General features: G+C 46.1%; 1 protein-coding gene across 1 annotated transcript in view; it reads left to right on the top strand.

Annotated features, from left to right (window-relative positions):
• The window catches only part of ZFAT (zinc finger and AT-hook domain containing), a 422,711-nt gene that overhangs the window by 171,497 nt on the left and 229,483 nt on the right, over positions 1 to 21,731 (top strand). Inside the window, 1 exon segment of the mRNA XM_037803015.1 lies at positions 14,368 to 14,544. Coding sequence (XP_037658943.1) covers positions 14,368 to 14,544 — 177 coding nt within the window.

Below are 21,731 nucleotides of genomic sequence, written 5' to 3'. Positions count from 1 at the left end.
AGACCTTGGTACTATTTCCTGACATTTTGGGAAAACGTATTTTGAGTCTTCACTTGGGGCTCCTGAGACTCATGTCAGTGACACCGGATACCTCCTCCATCCTCCTTTCCTGCTGAGCCCAGCTCTGGGAGCCGGAGCAGGGGAGGCAGGAGGGAGGGAGGATGGGGCACAGGGCCTGGGGCATCCCAGAGTGGTGCCAGGGCTTTGCCTGAGGCTTAAATGCTATCAAGATGGTGTTACTTTTCCCTCTTTTGCTCTTGCTCTCTCTTGCTCGCTGTCTGTCTCTGTCTGTCTTGCTGTCTGTCTGTCTCTCTAATGCTCAGTAACAGGTCTGGAAGGATACACTCTACCCTCTGCTCAGTGAGGATCAGGAGGCTCTGGTCCTCAGGGGGAGTGATGAGAGGGCTATCTCTGTTCTATATGCTTGGTATTATTTGACTATTTTGCAATGAGTATGTGTTCATCCTGTAACTTTTGTAATAAATAGTAATAATAATAAAAGCTGTAAGGACTGGTTGACCCAGAAATGCCTGAATCTCTTTTTGCCCTAGTCTTCCTGAAGCTCACCCTTGCAGAGGATGGTTGCAAAGGGGAGGGTCCCCTTGATTGTGTGCTGTGTGCCAGAGCATCCTGTAAGCTGGCTGATCACATGACCTCACCCCTTTCCTTGTGGGCCTCAAATTTGGAGGTGGGGTCCCTTAGGAGCAGCAGGCCACCTCCAGCTGACTGCTTCTGCTGCCCACAGCCAGAGGAAGGGGCTGGAGCAGCAGCCAGCCCATGGATGACCTTTTAACTTGCACTGACCCTCCCCAGAGTCAGAGGTGTCCAACCAACCTCCTGGAACTGACCTTTGCAGTTTATTACCTTCTGCGGTAGTGGGGACGGCTCAGATGAGGGCCAGAGGCCTCCGCACCCTCCCGAGATCTCCAGACGTGGTGATAGTGAGCAGACGGGAGGGCCAGGCACACAGGCAGGACCTGGCTTTTCCTGGCTGGGAATGTTTGCAAGTCAGAGGTCGGAAGTGAGGACTTGTTTATAGTTATTTTAAGATTTTCCTTTTTTTAATAGTATGGAGCAGAAGGTTAAAAACTGGCAGATAACTCATGGGAAATTGAATGCTCAGACCCCGAACTTCTGTGTTTTTCCTTGTGCTGAAAATGTCATTTTTCCTCTGAGTTCTTTTATTAAGGACAAATGCACAGTGATGGGACCTAAAAATGTATGCAAATTACAGCATCTTCATCAGAATTAGCTGACAACACAATTATGATGATATTTCAGGGTACAAGATGCACTTTTTTCATATTAGTCTACTATAAAAAATGAAAATAGTTCCTTTGTTGTTATTTTGGAGGATTAACAATTCTTAATATTTGGGAGATGCAGCCTGATCTGGCGCTTTCTTTGAGTGTGTTGGCATTTTGTTGTTTATATACGCTTTGTGAACATCTCCAGAGTGTGCAGTTCCCCTCCTCCCTGGAGGTCTGGGAGGCATTTGTAGATTATATGCAAGAGTCTAAGTGCACCTCTCTGCTCTGGCTTTGGGACGGGGTGTTTTTAAATACAAGGATGCATCACTAGTAGCAAAATAGAGCCGCCCACCCACACAGCTCAGGGTTTCTTCGGCTGCCTGGTGGAATTAAAAAAACAATGATTTTATATATATCATAAAATTTGCCATTTTAACCACTTGTGCGTGTACAATTCAGTGACATTAATTACATTCACAATGTTGTGCTACCATCACTACTATCCATTACCAAAACATTTTCATCACTCCAAACAGAAGCTCTATACCTATTTGTGATAACTTCCCATTAACCTGTAGTTGATTTTCTGTCTCTATGAATTTACTTATTCTAGATATTTCACAGAAGAGTAATCCTACAGTTCTTGTCTTTTGGGTCTGGCTTCTTTACTCAGCATAATGTTGTCAGGGTTCCTCATGTTGTCGCATGTGTCAGAGTATCATTCCCTTTTATGGCTGAATACTATTCCATCTATATTCTGTTTATCCAGTCATCTGCTGATGGATGCTTGGGTTGTTTCCACCCTTGGGCTGTCGTGAGTATTGCTGCTGTGAACGTGGGCATAGAAATGTTGGTGTCTGGTGGGGTTTTGTCATCCTGCTGGCTGTTGTGTGGCTGGATGTTCCTAATAAATGCTGACCCTGGAAGGGCCACCAGGTGCAGGGAAGACCTTGGCTCTGGTCAGGTAAATCTGGGCTTGAGCCTTTCCCTTGTGTTCTCCTGACCATGTGGCTAGGGGAGGTCAGCTCTCCTGAACCTCAGTCCCGCATCTGCAAGAGGGTTGCTGAGACCTGGCTTGCAGAGAAGTGGGGAACAGAGAATAAGACGATGTTTGCGGCGCTGCCAGCACAGTGTGGAGTGGGTGGTTGGAACCACGTCTGGTGCCCTCCGAAGTCTGATCTCCTGTCCTGTGACCCTGTGCTGCTTGTCCGGGCCCTGGACACCCTTTGAGGCCCACTCAGGTGTCTCCCCTCCCTCAACTCACAGAGGTCATTCTTTGCTGCATACACTTCAGCTCACATATGTGTCGAGTCTTACGTCAGACTGGGGGATGCAGCCTTGAAGAAGACACAGACCTCTCCTGTGCGTTCAGTGCGGGGTCATGCACACTACATTTATGCAGTACCTTGCTTGTTAGAGGGTATGCTGGTTTGGATGTATTATGTCCCCCAAAACGCCATTATCTTTGATGCAGTCTTGTGTGGGCAGGAAGTGTACTGGTGTTGATTGGGTTGGAGACTTTTGATTGGATGTTTCTGTAGAGATGTGGTCACTCAACTGAGGGTGAGATCTTTCATTGGATAATTTCCAAGGAGCTGTGGCCTTGCCCATTCAGCATGGGCCTTGATTAGTTTACTGGAGCACTATATAAGCTCAGACAGAAGGAGTGAGCTTGCTACAGCCAAGAGGGTCACTCTGAGGAATGTACAGGAGCTGAGAGAGGAGCTGCAATTTACAGAGACATTTTGGAGACAGCCTTTGAAAGCAGACTTCTGCTCCGGAGAAGCTAAGAGAGGACAAACGCCCCAAGAGCAACTGAGAGTGACGTTTTGGAGAGAAGCTGCAGCTAGAGAGGAACGTCCTGGGAGAAAGCCATTTTGAAACCACAACTCCGGAGCAGACGCCAGCCACATGCCTTCCCAGCTAAAAGGTTTTCCGGATGCCATTGGCCATCCTCCAGTGAAAGTACCCGATTGTTGATGTGTTACCTTGGATACTTTATGGCCTTAAGACTGTAACTGTGTAACCAAATAAACCCCCTTGGTAAAAGCTAATCCATTTCTGGTGTTTTGCATTCCGGCAGCATTAGCAAACTAGAACAGAGGGCCTAGCAAGTTTTCTGATTTTTAAGAGTTTTATGGGCTCATTATAGGAAATATAAAAGCGATTAGAAAAAGAAGAGTTTAATGGGGTTTTGGTGTATTCCCTTTCAGGCTGACTGACTGTCCTTCCATCCCTCTGTTCATTAGTAGCATCCGTACATTATCAACAATTTGTATGTGTACAAATAGTTGTGGATCTCATTCTTTACATTTTGACATTTGTTATATGTGTTTCCCCATGTCATTCAAGAATCTCTGAATATATGATTTTTTGTGGTTGTACTGTATTTCATGGTGTGGATGGGCCATGATTTGTCCACTGTTGAGCACTTTGGTTGTTTCTGGGAACTCTGCATTGAACGTCTGTGCGGTCCTTGTTCACATTTAGGATAATTTGAAGTCAAGATCTCCGGAAGTAGAATTACGGTCATAAGTTATGAGGGAGCATCTCAGAGGCCCTTGGTCCTTTTGCTGATGGCAGTGTTTGTTCTCCATCAGCAGACCAGCAGGGCCCCAGACCCCCATGCACCCTTGTGCATGGCTGCCTCACAGAATGACATAGGAAGGAGTGGTCTTGGGCACCAGGCCTTTCTGGAAAGCTCCTCTGGACAGCTCAGACCAGGCCTTGCAGATGAATTAACCTAGATGGCTGCCCCATGTGGAAACATTTGTCCACCTCCTCACTGACCCTTTCATATGCTCTCTTAAAGTGTGTTCCACCCTTGCTGATGAGGCCTCTTATTATTTTTGTAATTTAAATACAAACTTTGGCCTTTTGCTTTTAAATACAAACTAGAAGCCTTTTAGTCAATCAAAATCATTTTTTCTCTTGAGCATGTGCTGAGCACTGGCGGCCATCCTGCCATCATGGGCCCACCTCTCGGTGGCACGGCCTTTCCTGGGCTCTCAGGGCAGCAGCATGTTTTGTGAAGATAATGGCCTTGGTCCAAGCTCAGCCACTCTTTGGGAATCTTAGACTCCAAGGCTACTAATCTCTTTCTTATTGCTGATTCCAGTGATTCCCCTACCCATATGTGGTGGTTTGTAGCTCTGCACCCCAGAAAAACATGTTTTTAAAGTTAATCCATTCCTGTGTGAATCCATTGTAAATAGGACCTTTTGTTGAGGTTACTTCAGATAAGGTGTGGCCCAGCTGAATCAGGATGGGTCTTAATCCTATTACTGAAGGCCTTATCAGGAAGATCACACAGAGAGAGAAAGCCACAAGGAATAGCCAGAAGCTGGAAGTCAGCAGAACCCAGAAGAGAAAGGAGAAGCCAACCCCGTGTGTGTTGCCATGTCAGAGAAGCCAAAGACCAAGCATCGCCAAGCAGCCAGCCCCAGAATGCCACAGTCTTCTGGGAAAAAGCATTGCTTTGATGTCACTTTGATTTTGGACTTCTCCTAGGGTCAAGACTGGAAGCCCATAAATTCCTGTTGTTTAATCCAACCCATTGCATAGTATTTGTTTTAGCAGCTGGAAACTGAAACATCGAGCTTGCTGCATTTTTCAGGATGGAGCCCTCTCCTCTCTGATGACACCCCCTCTGCTCACGCTGCTCCTGTGACCGACCTTGTTCTGGGGCTGCTGTTTTAGCTCCTCCCCCCTTTTCTACCTCTCTTGAGGGTTTCTCTGTCACTAAGTGCTTGGCCTTCTTTTGTTGCCTTTTAGATGGATTTGATTTCTTGAAACTTTCTGTCTTCTGGCTTCACACATCCCTTGGGTGCTGACCCCATGTTTGTGTGTCTCGGTGCACCTCTCTCTCCTTTAAAAAATGTTTATTGTGTAACAAATATACAACACAAAATTTCCCACTTGAACCATTTTCTTATGTACGAATCAGTGATATTAACCATATCCATGTGTTGTGCTACCATCACTACAGTTTATTACCAGAACTTTTTCAACACCCGGACAGAAACTCCCCATCCCTTCTCTCCCCCCGTCCCCAGCCCCTGGCCCTCTGTAATCTGTTTCCTGTCTCTATGAATCTGCCTATTCTAGATGTTTCATAGAAGTGGAATCATACAATATTTGTCCTTGTGTGTCTGGCTTAGTTCACTCAACACGATATCTTTGAGGTTTATCCATGTCGCATCATGTATCAGAACTTCATTCCTTTTTAAGTAATCATCACATGGATAGACTGCATTTTTGTTTATCTGCTGATGGACTCTTGGTTTGCTCCCACTGTTTGGCTCCTGTGCCAGAGTTCTCCTTCTTGAACCCCATCTGGCATTGCCTGCTCCTGTGGGCAACCCTGTCCTGCCAGGATCCCCCCACTTGGCCTGACTCATCCTCTCCAGATCTGCATCTCAGGCCAGTTTACTGGACAGTCGCTTTGGTGTCGGTCTCATCCCCACCATTCAGCACACTCACCGGGCCTCCAGCCCTCAGGCTGCCCTGAATCGTGCTCTCTTCGAGATACAGGTGGCACTGAGTTGAACAAGGCAGGGGAATGGTGTGATGGGTCCGTGGAGGGCATTCAGGAGGGCAGGCGCTTGTGGGAGCCTCTTTCCAGAGCATGGGCTGTCCCCTGCCAGGCTGGACCTTTCCCACATGGTGTCAGGCCCTCCTCAGAGCTGCCAGTGGGCACTGAGATGACTGCACTGGGCCCTTCAGGCCACCTGATCGCTGGTCCCTGCCTTGGCCCTGCACCTGTAGGCACAGGTCTTGCACCGTCAGCAGATCAGGCCCATCCACCTGCCCCTGCCCCCACATCACTGTTGGTCTGTTTTCGCCCTGCACTTGACTCTTCCTGGAATGCCCCATCCTGCGGCACTGAGCTCCAGCTGCCCCTGGCTGGGAAGCCTCTTCTGCTCATGGTACCCTTTGGGTGAGGGTCCGCCCCACTGTTCCTCCTCCTCATCTTATAGCTGAGCCCCCGGCTGTGTAGGAGTTGGCTTAAGCCAGTGCACTCTCTCCACCACCATATCATGAACTCCAGAGCCCTCCCTCTGCTGACACAGCTGGACACCCTGAGGGCACTTAGGCGGTATGTGTTAACTGACAACAGCTGGCCAGGAGCCACCCTGGGATGCTCAGTCCTTCAGGCTGTGCAGAATAGCTGGAGAGTGGTTTATTTATAGCAGTCTCCAATTTTGTCAAGGATAGTTGTGAGCGTGGTTTATTTAGTCTCCAGGCAGTGCTTGTGGTACCTAGGACTAGGTACTAGGAGACTCCTTACAATAACTCTGTGGTCCCCAGAAGTTCTGCTCCATTTAATGTCATGGAATTTTCTTTTTCAAGCATACTTACAGGCCAGTTGGGAAGTGACATCGGTAAAAACTGTAAGACGTGGTTGCTTTGTGAAATGCTGCCCTTCTCTGTGGCAGGGCCTGGAGCTTGTCCTGACTCATCAGTGCATCCCCAGCACCTGCAAAGCTGGGTCACTGCTCAGTCGATGGAGATGCATGGGTCTGGAATTGGAAAATTTAAAAGCAATAACCAAACTAACTAAAAGTTGTCTGCTTTTTATTATCTCCATGAGCTGGCAATCCTAGACAGTGTCACTGACTTTGGGGCTACAGTCTCCTCTGCAGTGATGTTCATTTCAGACATGGTTGACTGTGGAGTCATAAATACTTTAGCATTAACTTGGGGAAATGTGGCTCAAGGGCTATAGCTAAACATGTCTCATGTCAAGAGCAGGCAGTAGAGGGTGATCTCTGCTTCCGGCCAACCACAGCCTGGACAAGCTGCTTATACTCAGTTTCCTCACCTGTAGACTGGGGATTACAAATGGTCTTTTGCCTAAATCGTGGGATTGCTGTAGAATCAGCCGGGAGTGCATTGAAAACAGCATGTCCTCATGTAAAGAAAGAAGTATTGCTATTATCTCTTCTTGTTTGGGAAGCATTTTGGGTTCCTTAGCAATAAAGCATTTATTGGAAAAAATAAAATATTGATTGGCAGTATTCATGACAGATTTTCATCGACAAAGCAGTGTTCTGCTTTGTTAAATTTCTATTTCCTGTGTTGTTTGGTGGGAAGGAATTCTCTTAGGTTATTACCTCTGCTGCTTGCCCATGTGAAAACCCTTTCTTTGAATCCAGAGGGGCCTCTGTTCCCATGACCCCAGTGCCTGGAAGGGGGCTCTGTCTTTACTCGTGCAGTATCACCTTTCTCATGTCTCTTTGTGTTAGGAGAGTTTTTTCGTAAAGAGAAGAAAAATGGATGGGGAGAGCGAGGGAGTTGGGGCTAAAAGAGGTTTTGTTTTGTTCTTTTATTCTAAGATGGGAAAAATAGTAGTTTCCAGGCAGTTGGGAAAGATCCAGTAGAGAGGGAAATATGGATGATCTGGGGAAAGAAGCAAAAATTACTGGAACAGTCTTTGAGTTGGTGGGAGGGGTTGGCTTTTGGGGCACACAAGTGGTTGCGTTGCCCTTTGCCCAGTGACCTTCCAGGGTGGGGGGCTGTGGAAGTAGTCCCCCGGGCACAGGCGATCATTGTCTTTGGAGAATTGAAAAGCAATAACCAAACTGCTTTTTATTCTCTCCATGAGCTGGCAATCCTAGACAGTGTCATTGATAAGGTGCTGCCCTGCTGGGGAGGGCCACTCCCACTTGCCCCCCGATACCCACTTGCGTGCCACTGCATTTGCCGAGCTTCATGTCAGCAGGGGCGGGCAAGTGGACAGGCAGGTATGGGCAGGTTGGCAGATATGGTGGAGGAAGCTCCCAGAAGTTGTCTTCTGGCTGCTTCAAGTGAAATAGTGCGGTCGCGGTTACTGCTTCTGGGGGGAGTGGCGGCCGGTAGCTGAGCCCTTAGCTCTCGGGGCTGCTTAAAGGGTACCGGCGGCGGGGGCTCTTTCCCGGAGGCGAGGGCGAGGCGGAGGACTTGGCCAGGTCCTCGGCGGGAGGCGTGCAAGGTGTGGAGGGCGGCGATAAGGACAAAACATTCTTCATCCAGTAGGAGTATGCGCCAAAGAGAGAGTTTATTTAGGGGTGATTACAGGTTATATAGGCTGGTAAGAAGGGCAGGGCTGGAAAAGAGGTGAAGTAGCCTTAAATGGCAATATTGAAGGGAGAGGGGCTAGGATTGGTTCTGAGAGGACGCAGGAGCCGTTGCAGCGGGCGGGAGTTGTTCTGGCCACGGTGCATGCGCGCTGGTGGTGGCAGGAGTTGCCTTGGCACAGGGGAGTGTGTGGGCAAGATAAGGAAGTGAGGAAAGGGCGGTTGGGAGAAAGGCGGTTTCCTCCGGCAAGCCTCCCCTGCCCATGACATTTTGGGTGAGGAAAAGGGAGCCGCCTTGACCTCGCTCCTCAGGCTCGGGGGGGCTGCAGAGGGCACTAACGCCCGTACCTACTACCCTCCCCAGGGGGTGATATCAGGTCCCCTGGCCCAGGCCTGGTAAGTCGAGGTACAAGCTCAGTCACCCGCAATTCCCCTTTCTTTTCTAATTAGAGGAAGAGGCTTTACCGGAGAGGCCCGCTAAGGGTGAGGGAAGGGGGAGGTCAGGGAAGGGAAAAAGGGGTTGACGGTGGCTCAGCGAGGCTGGAGCTCAGTGTTGGTGTGGTGCCCGGGCGCTTGACAATGGCTTCGCTGCAGCGGGCTGGGCGAAGGTGAGGGGTTTAAAGTTCAGGGGTTCAGAGAAGCTGGAACTCGAGGCGAGAACGATGTTCAGGTGATTGAGAAGGGCCTCGCGGTTGGCGAGTCGACCGGTGGCGTTGAGGTCGCGGAGGGTTGGCTGTTATCTTGGAGTGGGGGGCGTCAGAGGTGGCGAGTCGCTGATACTGGATTTGCACGAACGAGGAAAAAATGGCATCCGTTTGTTTCCTTACAAGCTGGACAATTTTGCGGATGAGGCAGGGTCCTAAGATGAGAGCTAGAATAATTATTAATAAGGGGCCAAGAAAAGGAAGGATGTATGGGAGAATGGGAGTGAAAAAACTGGACCAATAACTGGTGGCTTCACGATCTCTTTTACGCTTTTCCAGTCCCTCTCGGACCCTCTTCAGGCTGTCCTCGACGAGACCTGTGGAATTGGCATATACACAGCACTCTTCTCCTAGGGCGGCGCAGAGGCCTCCTTCTTTGAGGAGGAGAAGGTCAAGACCTCGGCGGTTTTGGAGCACTACCTCAGAGAGGGAATTGACAGAATTTTTTAGATGGTAAATAGCGTTTTGTAAGTGATGAATGTCTTCGTCAACAGCCGCCCTGAGGTGAGTTAGGGCGGAGCCTTGACTGGCTAGTGCAGCGATTCCGGTGCCAGTGCCGGCAAGACCTAGGAGGGAGGCAATTGTGAGGGCGGTGATGGGCTCTCGCTTTTGCAGAAGGGCAGGAGCTGCAGTTTTTTCCAGACGGAGGAAGAAGTCTTCTTCGCTGTGGTATAAGACCCTAGGGATAAGGACAATTAGGAGGCAAGTTTCTTTATATTCACTGATGATATTTGTGCTGAGACAGGGGGTAAGTCCTGTAGAGGAGCAGAGCCATTGGGAGGAGTTATGAGGAATGAGAAATTTTGCCGAGCTGCTGGGAGATGAGTAGCTGGCACAGGCAGTGAGGTCGGGAGAGTTACCGGAGCGAGGGCAGACGCACTTTCCCGTATAGGAGACTGAATGAAAGGTTAGGGGGATGGCAGAGGTATTCCAATTGCATTCCAAGGGGTTGTTTTCTGTGCTTTCTGAAAAGGAGAGGTTGGAGGCAACGGGCTCGTATAGTGAGGAAGAGGTGGAGAGGCAAAGCCAACAGGATGAGGTAAAATTGGGGTTGGAGGAGTTTACTGAGGTAAAGGCGGCTTGGATGAGGCTGAGGAGGGGAGAGGAATAACGAGAAGGGAGCAGAGGAAGCTGGGGTGGTGGTGTTTGAGATGTAGTTGAAGTGCGTTTAGTCGGAGCTAAGGTGCGGCTGGAGGGCTGTGGAAAAAGAGGGTTAATGACTTTATTGGGACCTATGCCAGAGGGTGTTTTTAAAGCAGTATTTTGGTATGGTTGGCTTATAGCCTCCTTTTTTATTAGAATAAGTGATTCTCGGTCGGTTCCTTTCTCATAGATTCTGAAGCCCCAAGTTTGACTGAGTAACCAGGAGGGATCAGTGGGGAGCTGCACTGTAAGATTAAGATGTGTGCAGGATCCCTTACTTTCTTGGCCGAGCCAGTTAACAGTAGGGAGTTTGCACCCTGTAGGGGCCCACTTTAGGGTAAGGTAATGATCAGGAACAGGAGGCTTCCAATTAGTGGCTAATGTTTCACACCCCCAGTATGCACAGTAGTACTCGTTGGGGGAATTACAGTACGATTTTCCAGGATTTGAGGATGGGCACATGTAATATTGGGCCTGGGGATCACTTACCTTTTGAGCGCAGGTTTCTTCGACTCTGGAGACAAAGGTGGTGAAAGGCTTATTCGGCTCCTGGAAGAGCTTGGTAAATTTGTCAGGTCGACGGGCAGAGCAATTGGCAAACGCGCGTAAGGCGATGCCTCTGAGGACAGTCCAGAAGGTGGCAGGGACATTAATATAAGCAGACGCATTTAGAAATGCTCCAGTGCCCAAATAGGCTTCAGGGGGATGATAGACTCCAAGGGCTGCGTCTTGCTCACTTTGCTGAGCTGCTTCCGCCTGGAAGTGAGCACGCCAGTCAACAAACTGACCGGGGTTAAGAATGGAACGGGCAAGCGAGGCCCAGTCTTGGGGGATGCAATAGTCCATGCCGAGATCCTGCAGTATTTGGGAAGCGTATGGGCTACCTAACCCGTCCTCCTTGACGGCCCTGCGAAGCTGCTTGATAGTATCTGAGTCAATGGGATACCAGTCATACGGTTTCTGTGGGGTGGGGGCAAGGTTAAGAGGAAAGCAGCGAAAAGCACGAGAGAAAGGAGGACGCGCTTGAAGAGGGCTTGGCGCGGGAGTGGGGGTAGGGGGAGCATTGCCCCAAGGGTTGCCTTGAGGTGTAGAAGGCAGCCAGGGGTTGTTAGTCGGCGGGGTGGAAGGAGCGGCGGCAGCTGCCGGTAGCGGCTTCGAGGGGGAGCTTGCCGAAGGGGGAGGTGGGAGTGGGAGGCCCCAAGCGTCGCAAGATGGCGGCGCGGTGGGCGTGGCTAAGACACAAGATGGTGGATCAGCCCCGCCCTGTGAAAGGGCGGGGTTCAAGGCACAAGATGACGGACTAGCTCCGCCCTGTGGAAGGGCGGGGTAAAGCGTATGCGGTTTCCGGCTCAGCTTAGGGCTGATGTCATTCCGGCCCAGCTTAGGGCTGATGTCATCGCCGGAGCATTTCCTCCCCTCGATGGAAAAAGAAGGAGGAAGTTCGCCATCTTGGCGTGGCGCAGTGTTATTTTGCTTTTTGGGAGTCACCTCGAGCGCGTTGTTAATCTGCTCGACTAAGGACTCCGTGTCCGAGTTATGATTTGAATTAATATCGCTATCTGAATCTGTTGGCTGGGTTGATAGGGCCTCCTTGGATTTAATGGGGCCTCGATCAGGGGGGAGGGAGCCTTGAAGGCAGGAGCGGATGGTTATCAAGGTGGGGAGCAAGCCGGGAGGGAAGCGCTTGCTCTCATGTTCCATGGCGTTGGTGACTTGATCAATTAGACGATCATAAGTAACAGGGTCCCAAAGATGGCAAGTGGTGAGCCATGGGTTAAAGGGCAGCAGGAGGTCCCAGTATACTTGCAGCTGCTGAACAGACACTTTACAGCGATGCGTGTCTAGGAGACCCGCTAGAGCACGAACTTGAGGTGCCTGGCACGTAGACAGACGATTACCCATAGCTGAGGGGGGAGGAGGGGGGGTTGTTTACCGAGCAGAGAGAATGAGATAAACTGTGGCCGCAAGGCCGAAGGAGACGGCGAGAGCGGAAAGCAGTGCCCTTTGGCAACGGGAGCAGTTGGGGGGGGCGGTTGCAAAGAGGCACACGGCGCCAAATGAGGAAACAAAGATACAAAGAACCACAGCAAAGTAATGGAGGGGAAGAGGGAGAGCGTTAGGAGGAACGGGGGTCATAGAAGTGCGCATACAAGAGGACGAAGAGAGCTCTCCTTGGCGCACACTCCCACCGGACGAAGAGAGCGTGGGGGAAGGGAGGAGCGGCTTCGGAGCAGTGAACCTCCCACGGCTCCGGAAGCGGCGAAGGAGAGGCGGCCCTTACCTTGCAGGCGAGGAAACGGGAAGCTGGAGAGGCGTCCGGGCGAGCGGGCGACCTGCCGAACTGTTGTGTGGAGACGCTCCTCACACGGGGCACCAGTTGCGGTCGCGGTTACTGCTTCTGGGGGGAGTGGCGGCCGGTAGCTGAGCCCTTAGCTCTCGGGGCTGCTTAAAGGGTACCGGCGGCGGGGGCTCTTTCCCGGAGGCGAGGGCGAGGCGGAGGACTTGGCCAGGTCCTCGGCGGGAGGCGTGCAAGGTGTGGAGGGCGGCGATAAGGACAAAACATTCTTCATCCAGTAGGAGTATGCGCCAAAGAGAGAGTTTATTTAGGGGTGATTACAGGTTATATAGGCTGGTAAGAAGGGCAGGGCTGGAAAAGAGGTGAAGTAGCCTTAAATGGCAATATTGAAGGGAGAGGGGCTAGGATTGGTTCTGAGAGGACGCAGGAGCCGTTGCAGCGGGCGGGAGTTGTTCTGGCCATGGTGCATGCGCGCTGGCGGTGGCAGGAGTTGCCTTGGCACAGGGGAGTGTGTGGGCAAGATAAGGAAGTGAGGAAAGGGCGGTTGGGAGAAAGGCGGTTTCCTCCGGCAAGCCTCCCCTGCCCGTGACATTTTGGGTGAGGAAAAGGGAGCCGCCTTGACCTCGCTCCTCAGGCTCGGGGGGGCTGCAGAGGGCACTAACGCCCGTACCTACTACCCTCCCCAGGGGGTGATATCAGGTCCCCTGGCCCAGGCCTGGTAAGTCGAGGTACAAGCTCAGTCACCCGCAAAATAGGAGGCAAGGTCAGCAGCTGAGAGCGAGGTGGGGATGAGGAGAGGGGAGCAGGAACGAACTATTTGTCCAGTGCCAGGTAAGCGTAGATGACTGGGGATCGTGGATGATTGCTGGACAGCCTTGCCTCCCCGTGAGGCCACTGCTGGTGAACGTCGTGGGGAGCAGTCCCTCAAGGGTAGTTTTCTCCAGTCCTGTTCTCTGTGTGGACAAGGGCCCAGAGTAGGTGGAGAGCTGGGTCGAGTCAGGGTTCTGGCTTACCTCTCGAGAGCCCCGTGTTCCTGCTGCTGAGTGGGGACTCTGATGCATTTCCTGTTTAGCTCCAGCACCTGAGAGGGCACTGCTGCTTCTCCAAGGCCGCCCGGCTTCCAGCATTTAGGGACTAGGACTGGAAATTCAGTACGTGTCTGTCTGGCTTCAAAGCTCTTGTCCTCTCCATCATACCGGTTAGTCTTTTCAGTGTAAGTGAAAATCAAAAACCTAGCTTTTAACTGTTCTTGGAATCCTAAATTTAATATTCTTATCTATGCCTATAATGATTTCATCAGATCCCAAAACGAGTGCTTGTTTTTTTTCTCATTATGTTTTCCCGCCTAGTATAATGGGGATGAACATAATGTACCATTAGTAAATATTTGTGAGTAGCGATAATGCCTTAAATAGGAATTAAGTGACAAAAAAGGCAACGGATTCCCATCCTTCTTGTCCTAGTTCCTGTTATGGTTGGTGAGAGGTTTTGGCCCTTGCCAAATGCCATTTTGTTCAGTTCTTCCTTGCATCTTCTAACTAGAATACGTAACTGCTGGCATGCAGCTCATTCATTCAAAGGAAGGATTTAATTTTTCAAGTACCATATTATTAGTTTCTTTGCTGTAGCTATACTGGAATCTGGGCTGTGGGTAGATTTGGGTATCAGGGAAGTTCATATTCAACACTGTCTAGAAATACCAAGGCTTTAAAACACTGGGGACAGAAAATCCTGACCACTGGGGCATCTGAAGTTGGATGGGAGTTGGCTGCCCATGGAGGCATCCACGAGAGGGATGCAGCCTGTTGAGGCTGCTGATTGCTTCAGAGGGGCCCTTCAGGATTTTTCGTTGGCAATTAGAAGTGATCATTGTTTTTGCACAAATGAAATGACAGGTTTTTTTTTTTTTCTAACAGAGAACACTGCCATCTTCATGTGTAAATGCTGTAACCTCTTCTCACCAAGTCAGTCGGAACTCCTCTCCCATGTTTCCGAGAAGCACGCGGAAGTGGGGGTGAATGTTGATGAGATCGTCATCCCCCTCAGGCCTCTGAGCACTCCCGAACCCACCAACCCCAGCAAAACCGGAGATGGTAAGGGGGCCTGGGCAGCGGTGTCACCCCCAGGGGGTCTTTTTGTCCTCCTGGTACCCGCTGGCCGCGATGATGCAAACTAGAGACTATAATTAATGGAAACATTACATTATGCTTCCTTTAATATAACAAAGGCAATATGCCAAAGCTATATACCACTCCTGTCTTTTCCTTTCTGTCTATTTCTCTCTCTGTTTCTCTTTTTCTTTTGTCTCTCTGCCTTCTTTGACTCTTCCTCCTTTGTGGAAGAAATGGAGATGTCCTTATATAGATAGTGGTGATGGTGGTGAATACATAAATACATGACTATACAGGGAGCCAATGATTGTTTACTTAGGACAGAATGTATGGTGTGTGAGCAAAACCATCTTAAAAGAAATGGGTTGATGAAGAAACCTTGAGGGCACTATATTGAGTGAAATAAGACAGACACATAAAGGTAAATATTGCAGGGTCTCACTGATACGAACTAAGTGTAATATGTAAACTCATAGACATGAAATATAAATTACCAGGATATAGAATGAGGCTGAAGAATGGGGAGCGGTTGCTTATTACGAGCAGAATGTTCAACTAGGGTGAACTTAAATGTTTGGAAATGGACAGAGGTGATGGTAGCACATTGTGAGAATAACTAACAGTGCTGAATGGTGTGTGAAGGTGGTGAAAAGAGTAAGCTCAGAGTCACATATGTCACCAGAAGGAAAGTTGCAGGTTAAAAGATGGGAATGTATAAAACAGTGAATCTTGTGGTGGACAATGTCCATGATTAACTATACAAATATTAGAAATCTCTCTCACAAACTAGAACAAATGTATGACACTATAACTAGAAGTTAATATTAGAGGGGCATATAGGAAAAAATATATACCTATTGCAAACTATATACTACAGTTAGTAAGTATTTTAACATTCTTTCATCAACAGTAACAAATGTACTATACCAAAACTATGAATCAATAATGGAGGGGTTGGTTAGGGGTATGGGAGGATTTGAGTTTCCTTTTTTTGGTCTTTATTTCTTCTCTGGAGTAATGAAAATGTTCTAAAAATTGAAGAAATTGTGGTGGTGGATGCACTGCTGTATGATGGTACCATGGGCAATTGATTGTATACTTTGCATCTTTGGATAGTTGTGTGGTATGTGAACAATCTCCCTCTCTCTCTCTCTCTCTCTCTCTCTAGATATATATATATACACACACACACATACACACATAAAGCTATGTGTTAAAGAGAACTAAAACCACTTAGAAAATCCAAGTGTGATGTTTCAGACACAAGTAAATGACCTCTGTAAAATTGCCCCTCCTTCAGATGGCCATGTGTCCCAGCTTCACGGGACAGTCCTTGTTTTTGCCTGACATCCAGCCTTGTGGTCAGTCTGCTCCCTCTTTCTCTCTCATGGTTGCCCTCTTTGTTGAATACTTACTAAGAACCACACAGTGCACTTGGTAGGTTGTATCTGTTTTATTTTTTTTTTAATTTTTTTTATTATTTTTTTTAATCTTCATTTTATTGAGATATATTCACATACCATGCAGTCATACAAAACAAATCGTACATTCGATTGTTCACAGTACCATTATGTAGTTGTACATTCATCACCTAAATCAATCTCTGACACCTTCATTAGCACACACACAAAAATAATAAGAATAATAATTAAAGTGAAAAAGAGCAATTAAAGTAAAAAAGAACACTGGGTACCTTTGTCTGTTTGTTTGTTTGTTTCCTTCCCCTATTTTTCTACTCATCCATCCATAAACTAGACAAAGTGGAGTGTGGTCCTTATGGTTTTCCCAATCCCATTGTCACCCCTCATAAGCTACATTTTTATACAATTGTCTTCGAGATTCATGGGTTCTGGGTTGTAGTTTGATAGTTTCAGGTATCCACCACCAGCTACCCCAATTCTTTAGAACCTAAAAAGGGTTGTCTAAATTGTGCGTAAGAGTGCCCACCAGAGTGACCTCTTGGCTCCTTTTGGAATCTCTCTGCTACTGAAGCTTATTTCATTTCCTTTCACATCCCCCTTTTGGTCAAGAAGATGTTCTCCGTCCCACGATGCCAGGTCTACATTCCTCCCCGGGAGTCATATTCCACGTTGCCAGGGAGAGTCACTCTCCTGGGTGTCTGATCCCACGTAGAGGGGCAGGGCAGTGATTTCACCTTTCAAGTTGGCTTAGCTAGAGAGAGAGGGCCACATCTGAGCAACAAAGAGGCATTCGGGAGGAGGCTCTTAGGCACAACCATATGGAGGCCTAGCCTCTCCTTTGCAGCAACCGTCTTCCCAAGGGTAAAACCTACGGTAGAGGGCTCAACCCATCAAACCACCAGTTCCCTATGTCTGTGGTCATGTTAGCAACCATTGAGGTGGGGTAGGCCAATACCCCTGCATTCTCCACAGGCTCCTCAAGGGGGCACTACATATTTTTTTCCTTTTTTTTTTTTTTTTTTTTACCTTTTTAAATCAACTGTATGGAAAAAAAAATTAAAAAAAAAAAAAAAAAAAAAAAAAAAAAAAATACAATAAAAGAACATTTCCAAGAGACCATAACAAGGGAGTAAGAAAAAGACAACTAACCTAAGATAACTGCTTTACTTCCAACCTGTTCCTACTTTACCCCAAGAAAGTTACATAATATAGCAACATTTCTGTGAACTTGTTCCTACTATATCCATCAGAAATTAACAGACCATAGTCATTCCTGGGCATCCCCAGAACGTTAAATAGCATGTCTGTTCTTCTTGGATTACTGTTCCCCCTTCCTTAATTGCTCTCTATTGCTAGTTCCCCTACATTCTACATTATAAACCATTCGTTTTACATTTTTCAAAGTTCACATTAGTGGTAGCATATAATATTTCTCTCTCTGTGCCTGGCTTATTTCGCTCAGCATTATGTCTTCAAGGTTCATCCATGTTGTCATATGTTTCACGAGGTCATTCCTTCTTACTGCCGTGTAGTATTCCATCGTGTGTATGTACCACATTTTATTTATCCACTCATCTGTTGAAGGACATTTGGGTTGTTTCCATCTCTTGGCAATTGTGAATAACGCTGCTATGAACATTGGCGTGCAGATATCTGTTCGTGTCACTGCTTTCCGATCTTCCGGGTATATACTGAGAAGTGCAATCGCTGGATCGAATGGTAGCTTTATTTCTAGTTTTCTAAGGAACTGCCAGACTGACTTCCAGAGTGGCTGAACCATTATACAGTCCCACCAACAATGAGTAAGAGTTCCAACTTCTCCACATCCCCTCCACCATTTGTAGTTTCCTGATTGTTTAATGGCAGCCATTCTAATAGGTGTTAGATGGTATCTCATTGTAGTCTTAATTTGCATCTCTCTAATAGCTAGTGAAGCTGAACATTTTTTCATGTGTTTCTTGGCCATTTGTATTTCCTCTTCAGAGAACTGTCTTTTCATATCTTTTGCCCATTTTATAATTGGGCTGTCTGTACTATTGTCATTGAGTTGTAGGATTTCTTTATATATGCAAGATATCAGTCTTTTGTCAGATACATGGTTTCCAAAAATTTTTTCCCATTGAGTTGGCTGCCTCTTTACCTTTTTGAGAAATTCTTTTGAGGTGCAGAAACTTGTAAGCTTGAGGAGTTCCCATTTATCTATTTTTTCTTTTGTTGCTTGTGCTTTGAGTGTAAAGTCCAGGAAGTGGCCGCTTAATACAAGGTCTTGAAGATGTTTTCCTACATTATCTTCTAGGAGTTTTATGGTACTTTCTTTTATATTGAGATCTTTGGTCCATTTTGAGTTAATTTTTGTGTAGGGGGTGAGGTAGGGGTCTTCTTTCATTCTTTTGGATATGGATATCCAACTCTCCCAGCCCCATTTGTTGAATAGACCATTATGACTCAGTTCAGTGACTTTGGGGGCCTTATCAAAGATCAGTTGGCCATAGATCTGAGGGTCTATCTCTGAGTTCTCAATTTGATTCCATTGATCTATATGTCTATCTTTGTGCCAGTACCATGCTGTTTTGACAACTGTGGCTTTATAATAAGCTTCAAAGTCAGGGAGTGTAAGTTCTCCCACTTCGTTTTTCTTTTTTAGAGTGTCTTTAGCAATTCGAGGCATCTTCCCTTTCCAAATAAATTTGATAACTAGCTTTTCCAAGTCTGCAAAGTAGGTTGTTGGAATTTTGATTGGGATTGCATTAAATCTGTAGATGAGTTTGGGTAGAATTGACATCTTAATGACATTTAGCCTTCCTATCCATGAACATGGAATAGTTTTCCATCTTTTAAGGTCCACTTCTATTTCTTTTAGTAGAGTTACGTAGTTTTCTTTGTATAGGTCTTTTACATCTTTGGTTAAGTTTATTCCTAGGTACTTGATTTTCTTAGTTGCTATTGGAAATGGTATCTTTTTCTTGAGTGTCTCTTCAGTTTGTTCATTTCTAGCATATAGAAACATTACTGACTTATGTGCATTAATCTTGTATCCCGCTACTTTGCTAAATTTGTTTATTAGCTCTAGTAGCTGTATCGTCGATTTCTCAGGGCTTTCCAGATATAAGATCATATCACCTGCAAACAATGACAGTTTTACTTCTTCTTTTCCAATTTGGATGCCTTTTATTTCTTTGTCTTGCTGGATTGCCCTGGCTAGCACTTCCAGCACAATGTTGAATAACAGTGGTGACAGCGGACATCCTTGTCTTGTTCCTGATCTTAGAGGGAAGGCTTTCAGTCTCTCACCATTGAGTACTATGCTGGCTGTGTGTTTTTCATATATGTTCTTTATCATATTGAGGAAGTTTCCTTCAATTCCTGCCTTTTGAAGTGTTTTTATCAAAAAAGGATGTTGGATTTTGTCAGATGTTTTTTCAGCATCTATTGAGATGATCAATTGATTTTTCCCTTTTGACTTGTTAATGTGTTGTAATACATTGATTGATTTTCTTATGTTGAACCATCCTTTCATGCCTGGAATGAACCCCACTTGGTCATGGTGTATGATTTTTTTTAATGTGTCTTTGGATTTGATTTGCAAGTATTTTGTTGAGGATTTTTGCATCTGTATTCATTAGGGAGATTGGCCGGTAGTTTTCCTTTTTTGTAGCATCTTTGCCTGGTTTTGGTATTAGATTGATGTTAGCTTCATAAAATGAGTTAGGTAGTGTTCCATTTTCTTCAATGTTTTGAAAGAGTTTGAGTAATATTGGTGTCAGTTCTTTCTGGAAAGTTTGGTAGAATTCCCCTGTGAAGCCATCTGGCCCTGGGCATTTATTTGTGGGAAGATTTTTGATGACTGATTGGATCTCTTTGCTTGTGATGGGTTGGTTGAGGTCTTCTATTTCTTCTCTGGTCAGTCTAGGTTGTTCATATGTTTCCAGGAAATTGTCCATTTCCTCTATATTATCCAGTTTGTTGCCATACAGTTGTTCATAGTATCCTCTTATAATTTTTTTAATTTCTTCAGGATCTGCAGTTATGTCACCTTTTTCATTCATTAATTGTTTATATGGGTCTTCTCTCTTTTTGATTTTGTCAGTCTAGCTAGGGGCTTGTCAATCTTGTTGATCTTCTCAAAGAACCAACTTTTGGTGATATTTATCCTCTCTATTGTTTTTTTGTTCTCTATGTCATTTATTTCTGCTTTAATCCTTGTTATTTCTTTTCTTGTAGTTGGTTTAGGATTGGTTTGCTGTTTATTTTCTAGCGTCTTCAGTTGATCCATTAGTTCTTTGATTTTGGCTCTTTCTTCCTTTTTAATATATGCGTTTAGTGCTATAAATTTCCCCCTTAGCACTGCTTTTGCTGCATCCCATAGGTTTTGGTATGTTGTGTTCTCATTTTCATTCGTCTCTATATATTTAGCAATTTCTCTTGCTATTTCTTCTTGAACCCACTGATTGTTTAGGAGTGTGTTGTTTAACCTCCAGGTATTTGTGAATTTTCTAAGTCTCTGATGGTTATTGACTTCTAATTGTATTCCATTGTGGTCAGAGAATGTGCTTTGAATAATTTCAATCTTTTTAAATTTGCTGAGGCTTGTTTTATGTCCCAGCATATGATCTATTCTGGAGAAAGTTCCGTGAGCACTAGAAAAGTATGTGTATCTTGGTGATTTGGGATGTAATGTTCTGTATATGTCTGTTAAATCTAATTCATTTATCAGATTATTTAGGTTTTCAACTTCCTTATTGGTCTTCTGTCTGGTTGATCTATCTATAGGAGAGAGTGATGTGTTGAAGTCTCCCACAATTATTGTGGAAACATCAGTTGCTTCCTGTAGTTTTGCCAGTGTTTCTCTCATGTATTTTGTGGCACCTTGATTGGGTGCATAGACATTTATGATTGTTATTTCTTCTTGTTGAATTGCCCCTTTTATTAGTATGTAGTGGCCTTCTTTGTCTCTCAAAACATCCCTGCATTTGAAATCTATTTTATCTGAGCTTAATATTGCTACACCTGCTTTCTTTTGGCTATAGCTTGCATGAAATATTTTTTTCCATCCTTTCACTTTCAATTTCTTTGTGTCCTTGTGTCTAAGATGAGTCTCTTGTATGCAACATATTGATGGTTCATTTTTTTTTGATCCATTCTGTGAATCTATATCTTTTAATTGGGGAGTTTAATCCATTTACATTCAACGTTATAACCGTGAAGGCATTTCTTGAATCAGCCATCTTATCCTTTGGTTTATGTTTGTCATATATATTTTTCCCCTCTCTCTATTAATATCCTTTATTGTACTCATCCCGAATCTCTTTAGTACTGAACCTTTCTCCAAGTCTCTCTGTCCTTTCTTTGTTTCTCTGTCTGTAGGGCTCTCTTTAGTATCTCCAGTAGGGCAGGCCTCTTGTTAGCAAATTCTCTCAGCATTTGTTTTTCTGTGAAAAATTTAAGCTCTCCCTCAAATTTGAAGGAGAGCTTTGCTGGATAAAGTATTCTTGGTTGGAAATTTTTCTCACTCAGAATTTTAAATATATCGTGCCACTGCCTTCTCGCCTCCATGGTGGCTGCTGAGTAGTCACTACTTAGTCTTATGCTGTTTCCTTTGTATGTGGTGAATTGCTTTTCTCTTGCTGCTTTCAGAACTTGCTCCTTCTCTTCTGTGTTTGACAGTGTGATCAGAATATGTCTCGGAGTGGGTTTATTTGGATTTATTCTATTTGGATTTCGCTGAGCATTTATGATTTGTGTATTTAT

Source organism: Choloepus didactylus, chromosome 14, assembly GCF_015220235.1.
Source record: "Choloepus didactylus isolate mChoDid1 chromosome 14, mChoDid1.pri, whole genome shotgun sequence".
NCBI classification, from domain to species: domain Eukaryota; kingdom Metazoa; phylum Chordata; class Mammalia; order Pilosa; family Megalonychidae; genus Choloepus; species Choloepus didactylus.
The sequence above is the reverse complement of the archived record's forward strand: the minus strand, read 5'-3'. Positions and strand labels throughout refer to the sequence as shown.